Source organism: Anoplophora glabripennis, unplaced genomic scaffold (assembly GCF_000390285.2).
Source record: "Anoplophora glabripennis isolate ALB-LARVAE unplaced genomic scaffold, Agla_2.0 scaffold6, whole genome shotgun sequence".
NCBI classification, from domain to species: Eukaryota; Metazoa; Arthropoda; class Insecta; order Coleoptera; family Cerambycidae; genus Anoplophora; species Anoplophora glabripennis.
The window spans coordinates 1,608,315-1,622,928 of NW_019416749.1; the positions used below are offsets into that span (position 1 = coordinate 1,608,315).

Below are 14,614 nucleotides of genomic sequence, written 5' to 3' on the forward strand. Positions count from 1 at the left end.
TCAATATGCCACTACAACAACAGTTCTCAACTGACTGAGACAAATGAGCAAGCATTCTCCTCTTGCTTGCCAACTTCGTCGAAAACAAAAGCCACAGAACAACATAGTCTCAGTAGTCTTATTTTATGGATATGCCTTGTATTTCAATTTTTACGTCATATTATATTATTTAAATTTGTATTATCTGCACGTATTAAGTTATTGGAAGTTTTGTGCCTAAATCGATAACTACTTATCATAAATTTAATAAATAATGACATAAAATAGTTGATCTCTGATAGGCAAAAATAATAAGTATATTTTTTTCAATATAAAAGAAACTTACCCGATCATAACAAAGTAGCGTCGAAAAATTGGGAGTCTTGAGCATGTGAATGGTATGAACGAATTTTGCGCAATACAGAGCATCGATTTGCGTAAACGTGCACCTAGGAAACAGACAAAGTTGGAGGAATCTAGTAATGGTCTCATTCTTGGCGGTTTTAACAGCTCTTGACAAAAACCACTGATCTTTTTCCTGCTTTAACCTATACATGATCTTGTCGACATGCTCGCTTTGTTTTTTCTTTTCGTCTTGCAATTTTTCAACTAACGTTTGGTATCTTTCTTGTTCCTTTTTTCCTTTGGTACCTGAATCCATCACACCCAACGATTGTTGTTTTGTCTTGTTGATAACTTGTTGGTAAGTCTCTTCGGGTACAAAAAGATCATACATCGTTAACGACCAAAATGTTGCGAGGAATTGAGGTGTTATATCTTCCCAAGTCCTCGGAGAATGTAACGGTACCAAAGATTTATGAACTGGTTCCATTACTTCTACTACGGCTTCGTAATATTTTTGATTTTTCAATGAACTGGACATCTTTTTGTAATTCGGGTCACTTTTCCTTAACTGATCGTACTTTTGCTAAAAAAAAATTAGCTTTTAGTACAATACATATTACAACAAAAGTTTATTTTCTGTTTAAGCAATACTTACATTAATAGCATGGTTGAACATAGGCCTAGCCAAGAAAAATGCCACCTCACTTGGTATATGGTATTCAGTCAGCATGCACTGAATAGAGGGTAATTTATTTATATATTCGTCCACGGACAAAGTGGATCCCAAAAACGTCCCAAACTGAACCAAAGTATCCTGACATTGGTCTGAAAGTTTGCCTACCAGTTTCAGATGGCTTTTTTGAGTCTCCCTGTATACAACACAATAGTTCTGTTGTGCCATCAACAAACACAAAGCAACGGCTAAATCTTGCTCCGACATTGCTTCTTTTAGTCTCAATGAAGATTTTTTTGTGTTTCGAACCTGACTAAAATATCCAGCCTAGAAACAGTGACAAGTTAAGATTGTCTTTTTTTTACAGAGAATCGAAATTACCTCTGCTTTAAGAAGTTCCCCGCCGGCCATTGCACTTAACTGATCTATAGTCAAATCTTCTGCAGCATCAACACCGGCCATTTTTTGAACGACTTCTTTCAGAATTAATAGATCCAAACTAAATAACAAATTTTAATTTTACAAGATTGTAGCATAAACATACCATATACGGTATTAATTAAGTATGAAGTTAAACTTTTAAGAGGATAAACTTGTAAGTAATTTTAAGCTGAAAATTATGGATAATTTATAAAAAAAATTCAAAAATAAGTAACGGTAATGTAAAATAAAGAAAATAATAAATCGAAAATACCATTTTATGAATAAAATCCTTTTTCTTGGATGTGATCGAATTTTCAAAATTTCCAGTAGCGCAGAATTTCCGAGGTTTTCAGTGAAAGTGCTCTACCACTAGTGTATAGTTGTTACAATATCAATTGGAACCTGTGAATCTTAAGGCACAGTACCGTTTGAACTGCTCTTGAAATTTCTTCCCGTGCTTTAGCCATAATCTGTCTCATAATTTATATTCATATAGCCAATGGACGAGTCCGGTATTGATAGACCAGTCCGCCCGATGTAGAATCGACGGCGGCACCCTGGTCGTCAAAGCAAACCTGTATTGGTCCACTAGGTCATAAATAATTTTTTGCATGGTATTCTATAATTAGTTTAGTGTCGAATGCTGTTCACTTGGTTTTGCCAGTGCAGTGGAAAGCAGTGCTTGATGGTGTTGTTTGTTGGTATAATACGTATTATTAATCATTAGTTAATATTATTATTTGTTCATATCGTAACCAGTAAAGGGTAGTAGTTATTAAAATAAATATTATACAGGGTGTCCCGAAATTCATGCAACAAAATTTGGTCACAGATTCTTAAGACAAATTTAGGGGACCCATATTTTTTATTTTTGCCATGGCCCCCTCTTTCGGAGTTACAGCCCCCTGAAGTCCGCCCCTAAGAATAATCTTTTTTTTTATATCTCAGAACCCTGTTGTACGAGAATCACTAAATTTGGTATATGGGGGTTTTATGACATGTGGAATCTGATGGTGCTACGTTTTTTGGCGGAGAACCCCTTTAAGACAATTTTTCGTGGGCCCCCTTGTATCTGGATCCAAAAAAATTTGGTCGTATATTTAAATTTCTTAAAAATTATCAATCCACTAGAAAGCCATTAAACTTAGAAACTTTTTGTCTCTATACTTTTTGCGGAAAACGGAATATTTTCGAGAAAAATGTTAAAATGTGATCGAATGCTTATCATGATTCGCCATTTTCCTCAAAAACATTGCGTTTTACAAAACAAATATCAAGAGACAAAAAAGTTTCTAAATTCAATTCAATTCAATTCTCAATTCAATTCGCTTTCTAGATAACGAATAATTTAAAAAAAAAATCGAATTTGGGACCAAATTTTTCTGGTTGGCTCAGAATATAGAATATCTAGACGAGACAGGCAAAATTTTTCTGGACGTCTATGGATTCCGTAGAGTTTATGAGTTAAATGTTTTTCCGCGGTTCCAGCTGATATTGTAACAACTATACATATTTACATCCGAATTCATAAAATATTTACCTTTAATTTGATAAATTATTAGCCAAAGTTTTCCGAGATATTTTACGTGTTTTTTTTTTCAAATTTCAACACCGTGTATCTCAAAAACTATTGACTTATGGACGTGTTTATATAAATTATTGGCCCAAAATCACTTGAAGAATCACACCTTGAAGTTTGTCAACATACTTATTTAATACTCTTTATAGTGTCATGTAATATTTTAAATATATGGAACTAATTACATTGTCCCAGATATTTACAAAAATTGGAAAATATTAAATATTTAATTTTCAAATTACATGAAAATTTAACAACACTTCTGAAATGTAAGTCAATTGTTTTTATTGCTTTGAAATCACAAGAAAATTTCGTTACTATTTTTTCTAACATTTAGACTGTTTTTATTGAATTAGATGACAAAAAAATAAAACAAGTTATGATGACGTGGCTCATATTTGCAAAAAATAAATATTTTTGGCATTTGTACTTTTGTAGTGCATTAAAGAATTATTTAAAATTGCATTATTTAAAAAATGAACAATAATCTTACCTTTTCTGTGCCTTAAGCTGATTGGCGACATATTGCAACAATCCCGTTAATTCAATCGTATACTTTTTATAAACCGCTCCGCAAAAACTTGACAAACTCTGCAACCAAGTTGATATTGAAGTACTATCATGCTTAACACGTTTTTTATCTGCATTTGCTAAACTTTCAATCAAGCAAAAGCCAAGTACATCATACGACAGGTTCGTTAGATATTTCAAGGAGTCCACTACCGGATTAATAAGGTTGTTGTACACCTGAATTTGTAATAAGACGTAGTCAAAAAGGAATCCTGGAGAACAATGCGTCAACTTCCCAATGAGTCGCCCAACGGGCTTAACGTTTTCTTTGCTGACCCTCTTCATGATATTTTTTATCTGTTTCTCTGAATCACCCCTTTTCCTCAATAAATCTGGATACAATGAATAAGTTTCATTCTTCCAGCGAGAATATAAACAGTAGCGCACTTGATAAGGATATAGCTTTAGAAGTGTCCAAACCTCTTCGGCTATGCAACAGTTACAGTCCAGGTACGACAAAGCAGGAAGTATCGTCACGTCAGCAAGTGACAGAATATCGTAATAAATAGAATCTGCAGTGGGCGGAGAAGATTTTGCATTTTCTACTCCGTGGAAGGTAAGTGCAGCTTTGGCTATTCTTACTATTTTACATAAGAGGACTGGATCAAAACGTAAAGAGGATCCAAGCATCAATAACATTGGAATGGCAATATCTCTAAGATCCAAGAAATTCAGAGCCTGTTTGGGAGCCAAGGGACTGCTGTGGGGAGGTAAAGATTTCCTGGGTATCTTAGGTCCAATGATACCATACCTTAAATAAGAGAGATATCGTAAATACTAATAAAAGACAAGACAATAGCTGTAATATTATTCAAATCATAAAAAAAAATGAAATATAAGTTGAAAGAAATTAAAAGTATGTTTTAAAATGAAAGTGTGGTGAGAAGTATGTTCTTGTGTTCTGTAACGGAGAACGAGTTTAAGCCTGTAGGAAATAAACAAATAAATTTCTGAGGGTAAAGTTTTGTCAGGGTTCTACAAAGCAAAATCCAATATGTAATCCATTTCATTATGCAAACAAATACAAATAACAATTCAAGCTTCTGACAAAAAATTATTTTTGAAAAGATATTTAACTTTCAGTTATCTTTTAAACTATACACACTTAAACTGCTTTTTGATAGTGATTCTTGAAAATTGTACGTCTTGCTTCTTACATATCAAAATTGACTTGAACATTACATTTTATGTTTCATTTAAAATTTACGAGGGTGGTCTGAAAAGTTTCCGAACTAACAAAGATACAAGACATTTTTTCAGAAATTTGTTTTTATTTTTCAACATAGTCTCCTTGTAACTCTACACACTTCTCCCAGCGATGCTCCCATCTCTGTAACCCCTCCAAATAGTACTCGAGGTTTTTCTCTGCAAAATAATTGTTCACGAAGGTGATTGCCTCTTCATTTGACGAAAATCTCTGTCCTCTGAGCACAATTTTTAGATGAAGGAACAAAAAGAAGTCGCTTGGGGCTAGATCTGGTGAGTAAGGCAGATGGTCAAGCAGTTCAAACCGTAATTCGTGGATTTTCGCCATGGCAACCGCTGAGGTGTGAGATGGTGCGTTGTCTTGGTGAAACAGGATTTTCTTTTTCTGCAAATGTGGCGGTTTTTCCGCAAGTTCTGCCTTCAGCTTGTCAAGTAATGATGCGTAGTATGCTCCTGTAATGGTTTTTCCTTTTTGAAGATAATCAATTAAAATAACTCCATGACTACCCCAAAAAACTGTCGCCATCACTTTTCCAGCCGAAAAAACAGTTTTTCCTTTTTTTGGGGCCCGTTCCCCCTTTGCAGTCCACTGTTTGGACTTTGTTTCGGGCGTATAATGGTGTATCCAAGTTTCATCTACAGTAATTAATTGGCGCCAAAACTCGGATTTATTGCGCCTAAACTGCACCAACAGAGCATTGGAAATGTTCATTAGAACACGTTTTTGGTCTAACGTGAGCAAACGCGGCACCCAACGCGCAAACAGCTTTCTCATGTTAAATGTTGATTTAATATGTGACAAACACGTTCTCTTGACATGTTCATAACCTCTACTATCTCTCTCACTTTAATTTGGCGATGTTTTCATCGGTAGTTGCAGTTTTTGGAGGTCTCAAACGTTCATCGTCTCCCAAGCTCTTACGGCCACGTTTAAATTCAGCTGCCTAAAATTTCACTGTGGTAAATGATGGTGCAGAGTCCCCATACACAGAATACAACTCATCTTTGATTTGCATAGGCGTATTTCCTTTCAAAAACAAATATTTAATGACAGTTCGATACTCGATTTTGTCCATTTTCATAAAAACACACATCAACTCACTCAAACGACTGTTACATAACAACTGCGCGTCCAAAATGGCTAAAACTTTGGTGAGTAACCGTCAACAGATGAACAACGAAATTCACTACCTTTTATTTACGAGTGCTGCCATATTTTCAGACCACCCTCGTATTGTTGGGATAAAATGATGGGTAAAAAATATTAATTTTAATATCTTAATTGTACTAAGGTCTTAAATTTCACTTACTCTTTATAAACTGGTTCTATCACGTGATGTAATAAATCACAAAGCGCTGCTGCCACTGGCTCATATCCTACAGCGTAGTGGTCAGGTAAACGTTTAATAAGTATATGGGCGGTCTCCCAATCACCAATCAACAAAAGAGCCTCGCACAACCCCAATTTTTGGTTTCCTGCATATTTGTCAAGAATACTATCTGGCTCTTCTGGGGTATCCTCTTTGTCCTTGTTACTGATGGAAATAATCTGTAACTTCCGCACGTACTCTCTAGCATCTTTCAAGTTCTTTTCGCAATCCTTTTGCATTACTTTGTCTTCCGGTGCCAACTAGAATTTACGTCTCATATAAAACTGAACGAATTTAATTAGTAATTTGTATCTTACCCAAAAATATATGTCATCCAGTTGTATTAGTTTATGTTGCAACAACTGGGCGGATAATATATACAAAGATTGAGGTACTTCTTGGTCGGTGTTCTTCAGAAATGAAAATTTTGTTGACAAAACCTCGCTTATAATGTTGGGATCGTTCATATACGAATTAATGAGAGGAACAAATACATTAGCATCCTTTGGCTTATTCTCAAAACTCTCTAATATTACATCCAAAACCCTATTTGGATCTAAATTGAAACAACCTAAAATTTAAAGATAGAGAGAAGGGGAATATTTTTTATAACATGCATATTATTATTAGCTTTCTGTATTTTTACTTTATTTTAAAAGTATTCAAATAATTTAAATAAATTCAAGTATTTATAAAAATCCTATCAAACGAAATCAAAAAATGTTTTTCTATATCAAAAATATAGGTATGTTAGATAGGTGGACTGAAAATATAGCAATCATTATTCTTGTCTACCTTTCTTATTAATGCTTGAATACAATATATAGAGTGTAGCAATATTCCGATAAAATTGTAAAAATAATTCTTTAACCAAAAATAAGAAAATATTTTTTTACAGACATATACCTACATACCTATTAAGGATTGCACAATTGCAATAAGTTCGTTTGGATCGGTATTTTCATTAAATTCATTATTCAGTTCAGTTACCAACTTCGCAAATCCTTCGCATTCTTCGCGAAACAAATTAAACTTGCGTTGCTTGTAACTGCAAAAGAAAAAGAGTAATTAAAAACAACTACAAAATTGTATTTTTTCAAAATAACACTATATAAGAAATAATTATTATGTGTATATCATTTTCAAAACTCCTGTTTTTATCTTTCATAACAGGAATAGTCTGAATGATTTTTATTATTTAGCACAGTATTAAAGTGTCTTGATTAACTGTGCATTGGTATAAAATAAAGATATAGCGATACTTACTACAACTTAGTTTTAACTTTAATGAACTTGGAATAAAATGTTCTGTTTTTTAATATTCCCACCTCCTGAAGAGTATCTATTTCCAGTCGCTCTTTTAACAACTTGTCTGATAAAAACTAAAAAATAAAATACTTTTATAAATATCTCAATATTTTAAAATATCGTGCATAAAGCAATTATTTTAGTAAGTTATATTACAAGAAACATACCTTCTCGCATTCTTTAACAATTGCACAGAAATTCTGTCTATCTTTGAATTCCTCACTGTCTATTTGTGAAGAAACTGCATCTTCCACATTTAAAATGTCCAGTATTATTGAAGGAATATCTGCATGTAAAGTCTAAAAAAAAAACAAGTATTTTGTATATAAAACCCGGATATATTTTTTTAAGGAATGAAGTATTGACATTTAGATGTGTTATAAAATTTCTAACTAAGCATATTTATTTGGAGTAATGATGGGCACAAACAGTCTCTAAAAGGAAAGCCAAGAAAGAGAAAGTCAATGTTTTACTATAATATAAAGATAAAACTAAAAATTACTTTTCTCCCATTGAAATATTTTTCTTAAAATAATGAACATATATAATATTCATCCACACTGATACATAATTAGTATTACGACATCTAGACTACATACCACAAGCAAGATGCTTTTCTTTATTTTAATTTCCCGAAAAATTACTCAAGTAGTATAATCTCGACAGATGTTGACTTTCAAATAGAGGTATGTTGGCCTAAATTGTAAAAAACTTTATATTTAGAAAGAACGTGATGTTTAATCAAATGTAAATCCCCCAAACACTCGGTTTTCCAAAACTGATATCTACGTGCAGTAGAAAATTGAAATTCATTTTTCTCAGGAACAATGCATTTTAATATGTAATTTTATCAGAGATTTATTAATGGTGCAAGGAAAAACACAAAATTATTTTTAAAAATGTACAATTCCAATTCATTAATTTGGTAAATAGTTTGTTAAGAGAAAAGTACTCTCACTGTGAATAACCCACAATCAACTGTATTAAATGTTAAGTGTGTCCTAAGTTGACAGATGTAATAGGATAATGTAAACACACTCTTACCACCAATTCCTGTAATGTAGAAACAACAGACTCCTTCTTTAATATTCCCTTTACTCCTTTATCAATCAAATCATTTATGTATTTAACAATACAGGTCAAATTACCACTCCTATCAAATAAAGGAGTCTTTGATTCATCCTTCAAAATCTGGATGCATGTCTTTACACTGGAAAAATTTTAGATTGTATAACTGGCATTACATTTACAAAATGTTAAAGTAAAAAATTAATCCATTTAACTACAGCTATGAAACATGAAAGCTACGTAGTATTGCAATATTTTGATTATAAGTACCGAATTACATCAATTTAAATCATCTACTTATGATAATTTAATACATAAATAACAGTAACATCCCCCTACACACTGAAACATGCAACAACGGCAGCATCAACTTCTGCAATTCAAAACTCAAGTTGCAGCATGTGTGATAGTTACAACGAAAATCGTTTATGATTTACCCCATGTATTTAGAATACTAAATCCAAGTAAACACATAAAATTTCACTGTATGTAGACCAATTGAGGCAGATGCCAGATTTCATGATTTCTGAAGTCGATGCATGAAACACACCATGTTTCAATGTATTTAGGAACTTTAACATTATACTTGTAAAGCAAAAGCTAAATATATTATAAACGTAATAAATAATAGTTACTGTTACTGACAATACTTGAACAAAAATATATGAAAAAGGTACCGTTAAATATCTCAAAAACTGCTCTAAAACAATAACTACGATGTAACAAAGTTCAGGTGAATGAACTAAAACTAAAAAACACAACAGAATTATTATAAACAAACAAATTTCCGGTCACTTACAATTCCTGTTTTCCGTTTTTTTCCCAATTTTTCCAAATATCATTCGATAATAGACCAGCCATTTTCATCACATAACACAAAAATATGCAAAGGCAAGGCACACAATCCCACACAACGCTGTCGTCCGTCGTCCGACAAATGACATATACCATATACCATGTACCCACCACAGACCACAAAACCTATAACACACCATAGACCAATGATTTGAGAGGAAAAGCGAGACGGTTATAATTATTTAATAGACGATTAGCACTTGATGATTGGTAGATGGCACTTGCATAATGTGTAGCCAGAGAAGATCTGTGGTGTAGCTAGTACACAGATATATACAGGGTGAGTCAACGCTATGGCAAAGTTGATTTATCGCTAGAATATAATTGAGGGAAAGTATTTCATAATTGGTGTCGAGAAAAACACATTTTAAAAATAATTTGACGTGTACAGGGTGATGCGTTTTAGGGGGGCGGACCAAAGTTATATATTTTTAAATGTATTTAAGTAATCAATGTTATAAATAATAATGATGATGTGTTCCAGATCATGGCCTACAATTCCTACAAAGAATAAAATTTGTGGGCAAGCTTCAGTATTATCATAGATACTGTAATTAGTAGTACATATACATGTAGTTATCTATTGTCTCTGTATACATGTTTGTCTTATTTCATTTGACAGCGTGGCTTACTCCCTAAACTGGCTTGTAGTTTATAAAATCAATGGTTCTGGAAACGACCTTTTATTTTTATAAACATTATGCATGTTTTGCTTTAAATTCTCTACAGAAGCATATTATTTTTAAGTAGGTAATATATTATAGGGATACTTACTTTTTAGTATAACTGAATAAACAATGATACGGTGTAAAATTTGTTTAGCTACGTTCTCTAAACAATCCAATTTAAGAAGGCATGCAAAAAAATTTCATTCTGGTAAGTTTTATTGATATACTGTAGTAATAAATAGGTGTATATATGTATATGTATGTCTTTTTTAATTATTTTCCTCTTTTTTGGCAGATGAACTTGAAGAAGTCGCTCCGGTTAAAAAATACAGCAGTGTTGAAATATGCACTCAATGTGGTAAATCATTTAGCAAATACTCAAATTTAGTACAACATATCAAAAAATTTCATTATGGTAAGTTCATATTGATCATAAGTTAAGTTCACATTTAAAAAATATCTAAGGCAGGACTAATTTGCAGATAAAAAAAATGACCTAATTGTGCCCAAAGTGTATAACTATAAATGTGATCATGATGGATGCAATAAACAATTTACGTATTTGAGGCATTTTCAGAGTCATAAAAAAATTCATGCAGAAATAGATAGTAATAGTAAAAAATTTAAATTAAAATGTCCTCTCTGCGATTACGAGAACTCCTCAAAGTTACAGTTAATCTCTCATTATCACTGTGTTCATGACATAATCTGTAATTCTTATACTAAGGAATTCAACAACTTGGATGAGTTTCATGAATGGAAAAGCTTGTTCGAAATGGAAACTAATTCATGTTTCGTTAGTCAACATGGTACATATGTCTCAGACACTTATACAAAAACGGTGTATGTATGTCACAGGACGGGCTATTATAAGAAAAAGGGTAATAATTTACGACATTTAAAAGGACAAGGATCTAATAAGATCAATGGATATTGCCCAGCAGAAATGTCTCTAAAGTTTTTTAAAAGCAATAACACGTGTGAAGTTAAATATCTAATCACACACGTTGGCCATGTTAATGATTTGGAACATTTAAGTTTAACAAAGCTTGAGAGGCAACAATTAGCAGAAAAAATTGCAGCACGTGTGCCTTTTTCTTATATATTAAATGACACAAGAGATTCCATATGCAATGATCTTAAAAGGATTCATTTACTTACTAAAAAAGATCTATATAATATTCAACAGATTTATAATTTAAACAAAGATACAGCAAAACATGAAAATGATGCTGCCAGCATCAATTTATGGAGAATAGGAGATTCTGTTTCTTTAGATGCGCCTGGTATGATTATTTATATTTTCTAGCATTACTTAGTGTTAAAAGCTTTGCTGCTATTTTGAGTTTGCATTTATATTTTCCGACATTACTTAAAATGCTAGTCCTCTTGATGTTATTTTGTGTATGCTTGAATGGCAGCAGGTGAAAATTAAAGTGGTCATATTTATTTTTATAACAAAAATATTTTGAACAAAAAGTAACATAAGAAAATTAAAATTCGATTAAAGATCTCGAAGAATTTCACATATACTTTCAACAAATGTTTTCGTAACATAAATACTATAGACGCTTTCATATCAAAATTTAAATGTGAAAATTTAAATTTTTCAAAAATAAAAAATCTAATTGCAAAAAAAATATGTACATATATGTACAACCTTTTCTCTCAGGTTATCGGATTTTTTTTGCCACGTTCTATGTGTCAATAATATGAAAAAAATCTTAAAACGATTTGGATCCCACACTTCAATATTGAAATATGATCGCTTTTATTTCCACCAACTGTCACAGGTTTGCTTACTTATTGTGCTTTTGTCATATATTGTGATATATTTTAACATTTATTTTAATGCAACAGGTGTAGAGTCCCACAATTTAACAATAAATGAAGAGGAAGGGTTGAAAACTAATGATGAGGTGAAAATTGTAGAGGTTTTTAGTCAAATTAATTCAGAAAATTATATTAATATTGAGGGACATTTTAAGGTTGAGAAGGAAAAGGTAATGAAACAGTTTATGAAAATTATGAGCAAAGTCACTTCTTCCGAAGATCTCCAAATTGTTAAACGAGCTATTACTCCGATATCGGCCATTTTAACAGTAGATGGGAGAACATCAGCCTCTTTAGTTGGAAAATATAAAGTTGCAAATAACAAAAAGATTCATAAGCAAAGATGTATATCTTCCACCAAGAAAAAAGCATGCAGTTCAAAAATTCAAGCTTTCCAAACTTAATACTAAGGAAGCGAATATTATTGAATCACTTGTCACAATTTAAACCGAATTCATTCCCAAATATATTTTAAATAAGATAAAATGTATAAAGCGAGAATTACTACTACATACAAATTGTGTAAATTTCCAAAACAGAGATTTAAAATTATGTTCTTATTTGTGTTATAATAAAATGAGTTGTCTTTTATTTGGTATTATTTACTATACTTTATAGTCCTTTTATACATAATGCCTGTATGATGCAGAAAACGATACAAATGTTGAATGTAATGGCGATTTCCATCGACACACTGAGTGCGCACCGAGTATATTTCCATCTATTATCGCTAGATAATACAGGATGGAGATACACCGAATGCGCACTCAGTGCATCAATGGAAATCACTATAAAAATGATTTAAGATAAATAATGTTTTTGACCTTATAATACACGAAGTAACAGATAATGAGCAATTTTTAATGTAAAACTGAACATAAATCTTAAATATCTATCACCGCATAAACTTATAAGAAAAGTGAAAAAAATCAAATGATGTAAATCTGTTCTTTAATCCCAAAAATCAAAGTCAAAGTTGGTTGCCTACAATAAGGGAGGCTTTCGTTTTGGCAAAAATAGTAACTATTAGCAACTAATATCAGTTCAGAGTAACTCTAAGTTGCTATTAGCAACTAATAATTACTATATTTTGCCAAATCGAAAGGCCCTAAGAAGAATATGTAGATATGAAGTTCCGACAGGGAGTGAAGATTTGTGGGCCGCGCGCCGCGCATACAAATTTGAAACCCGTTTTATGATCCAAAGTAAAGTTCAAGGAGTTACCGTTCTAGCGCTGATGCACTGGAGAGTCTACAGACGAAGTTGCGCTTATAACGTTGCGCGCACCCAAGGATATTTATAATACATGTATTATAAATATCCTTGGCGCGCACCGATTTGTTTGACAGTGTACCATGGAGATTACACAAGTCTCCCTCTAGTGTACTTGGATGAAATGTAGAGGAGAGGTAAGGGACCAAGATATAAGTGAGATGAAACTAGTCTGACGTCACGTGATAGGCTTATTATTAATACGCGCAATTTGTTATATCCATTACGTGGTGTTAAGTATTTTACATATAGATTTGACAGTAATTTTTTTTATAGTTATGTTACCACCAAAAGAGTCAATTTTGTAATCAGAAATATATCAATGTCGCGCGGTTTGTATCCTCGGTCACGTAATATAGGGCAAATTGCTGTTGCCTTTACATGTTGAAATAGCAACAATGAAAGTCAGCTTTGGCTCCATCCATAGTATACTGTCCAATCCACGTCAAATCTATTGTCGCAAACGTCTTTTTCATACTCTACTTACATACATCAGCGCCGCCTTTATGCGCTATTATTTTTGGCGTTAAGCGTGGCCTCGATAATTTGGGACCGAGGGGGACTATCCCTCTTTGTCCTGCCTTATCTCTGTAGGCCTGGGAGCCTTGTGAAGGTGGGCCCCGTCCATCGTCTGCCTCGACCATGGCCGATGTAGGCGCTTTGTGGGACCTCCTCTTCCCCTGACTGACCCCCGTCGGCAGGGGAGCCTCTTCTGGCGCTCTTCGTGCCATGATATTTCTTTCTTTGCCGGCTTGTCTAGCCCCCCAGGGAGTTGTCGTCATGATGAGTGGGTTTTTGGGAATGGCTTGTAGCTAGGGAATGCACGCGTCCTTTGAGTTGGTGACTCGCGGCCGATGCGGGAATAGGATACGTCAAGGTCACCGCTGAGTTTTTCCGCGGCTCCACGAGGGGCGAGTTTTTTGTAATTTGTCTCTTCTTTGGTTCTTCTTGGTCTTGGCTGTTCCTGAAACATACAATAAACTATATTCGGCGGCCGAAATTATAAAGAGTGATAATACATAATATAAAAACACTATTACCATAATGCGTATAAAATATAAAATGATTTCTATACGGTTCAATATTATTTATCTTTGTGCCGCTCGCTACGCACATCGATAGAATCTATAATCGTCTAGATACCGAGTTACACTGAACGTCGATCTATATTCTATCTCTGTCTTTTGCACTTGGTAGGGAATAGGGAAATGCTTTTATAGTGGGTGTAAACGGACTTGATTTAACCTTGATTTCTAGAGGTTAGCATGGGGAGATAGATGCCTTTATTAACATGTGACCCAAGAAATGGTTCACTTTTTTAACACGAGGGGGGTCTTTCGTTTTGGCAAAAATAGTATCAGATGATATTTTTACGCTGATAGTACTCACAAAACATATAATACTACTATATCAGTTCAGAGTAACTCTAAGTTGCTATTAGCTACTGACATCTACAATCTTTACC

At 33.2% G+C, this 14,614-nt stretch overlaps 2 protein-coding genes across 2 annotated transcripts in view; one reads left to right on the top strand and one right to left on the bottom strand.

The window, feature by feature from the left end:
- LOC108911815 (THO complex subunit 2) overlaps positions 1 to 9,437 on the bottom strand; it is a 31,163-nt gene extending 21,726 nt beyond the window's left edge. The window contains 11 exon segments of the mRNA XM_023455408.1: positions 326 to 907; positions 980 to 1,324; positions 1,379 to 1,496; positions 3,493 to 4,320; positions 6,086 to 6,405; positions 6,463 to 6,716; positions 7,060 to 7,193; positions 7,412 to 7,527; positions 7,621 to 7,752; positions 8,498 to 8,663; positions 9,321 to 9,437. Coding sequence (XP_023311176.1) covers positions 326 to 907; positions 980 to 1,324; positions 1,379 to 1,496; positions 3,493 to 4,320; positions 6,086 to 6,405; positions 6,463 to 6,716; positions 7,060 to 7,193; positions 7,412 to 7,527; positions 7,621 to 7,752; positions 8,498 to 8,663; positions 9,321 to 9,388 — 3,063 coding nt within the window. The 5' untranslated portion in view covers positions 9,389 to 9,437.
- A 576-nt stretch (positions 9,438 to 10,013) lies between these two features.
- On the top strand, positions 10,014 to 12,468 carry LOC108911459. Its single transcript, XM_018716402.2, has 4 exons — positions 10,014 to 10,252; positions 10,340 to 10,459; positions 10,527 to 11,330; positions 11,905 to 12,468. The coding sequence occupies exons 1-4, from the start codon at positions 10,174 to 10,176 to the stop codon at positions 12,279 to 12,281; spliced, it is 1,380 nt and encodes a 459-aa protein (XP_018571918.1). The 5' UTR covers positions 10,014 to 10,173; the 3' UTR covers positions 12,282 to 12,468.
- The last annotated feature ends 2,146 nt before the right edge of the window (positions 12,469 to 14,614 follow it).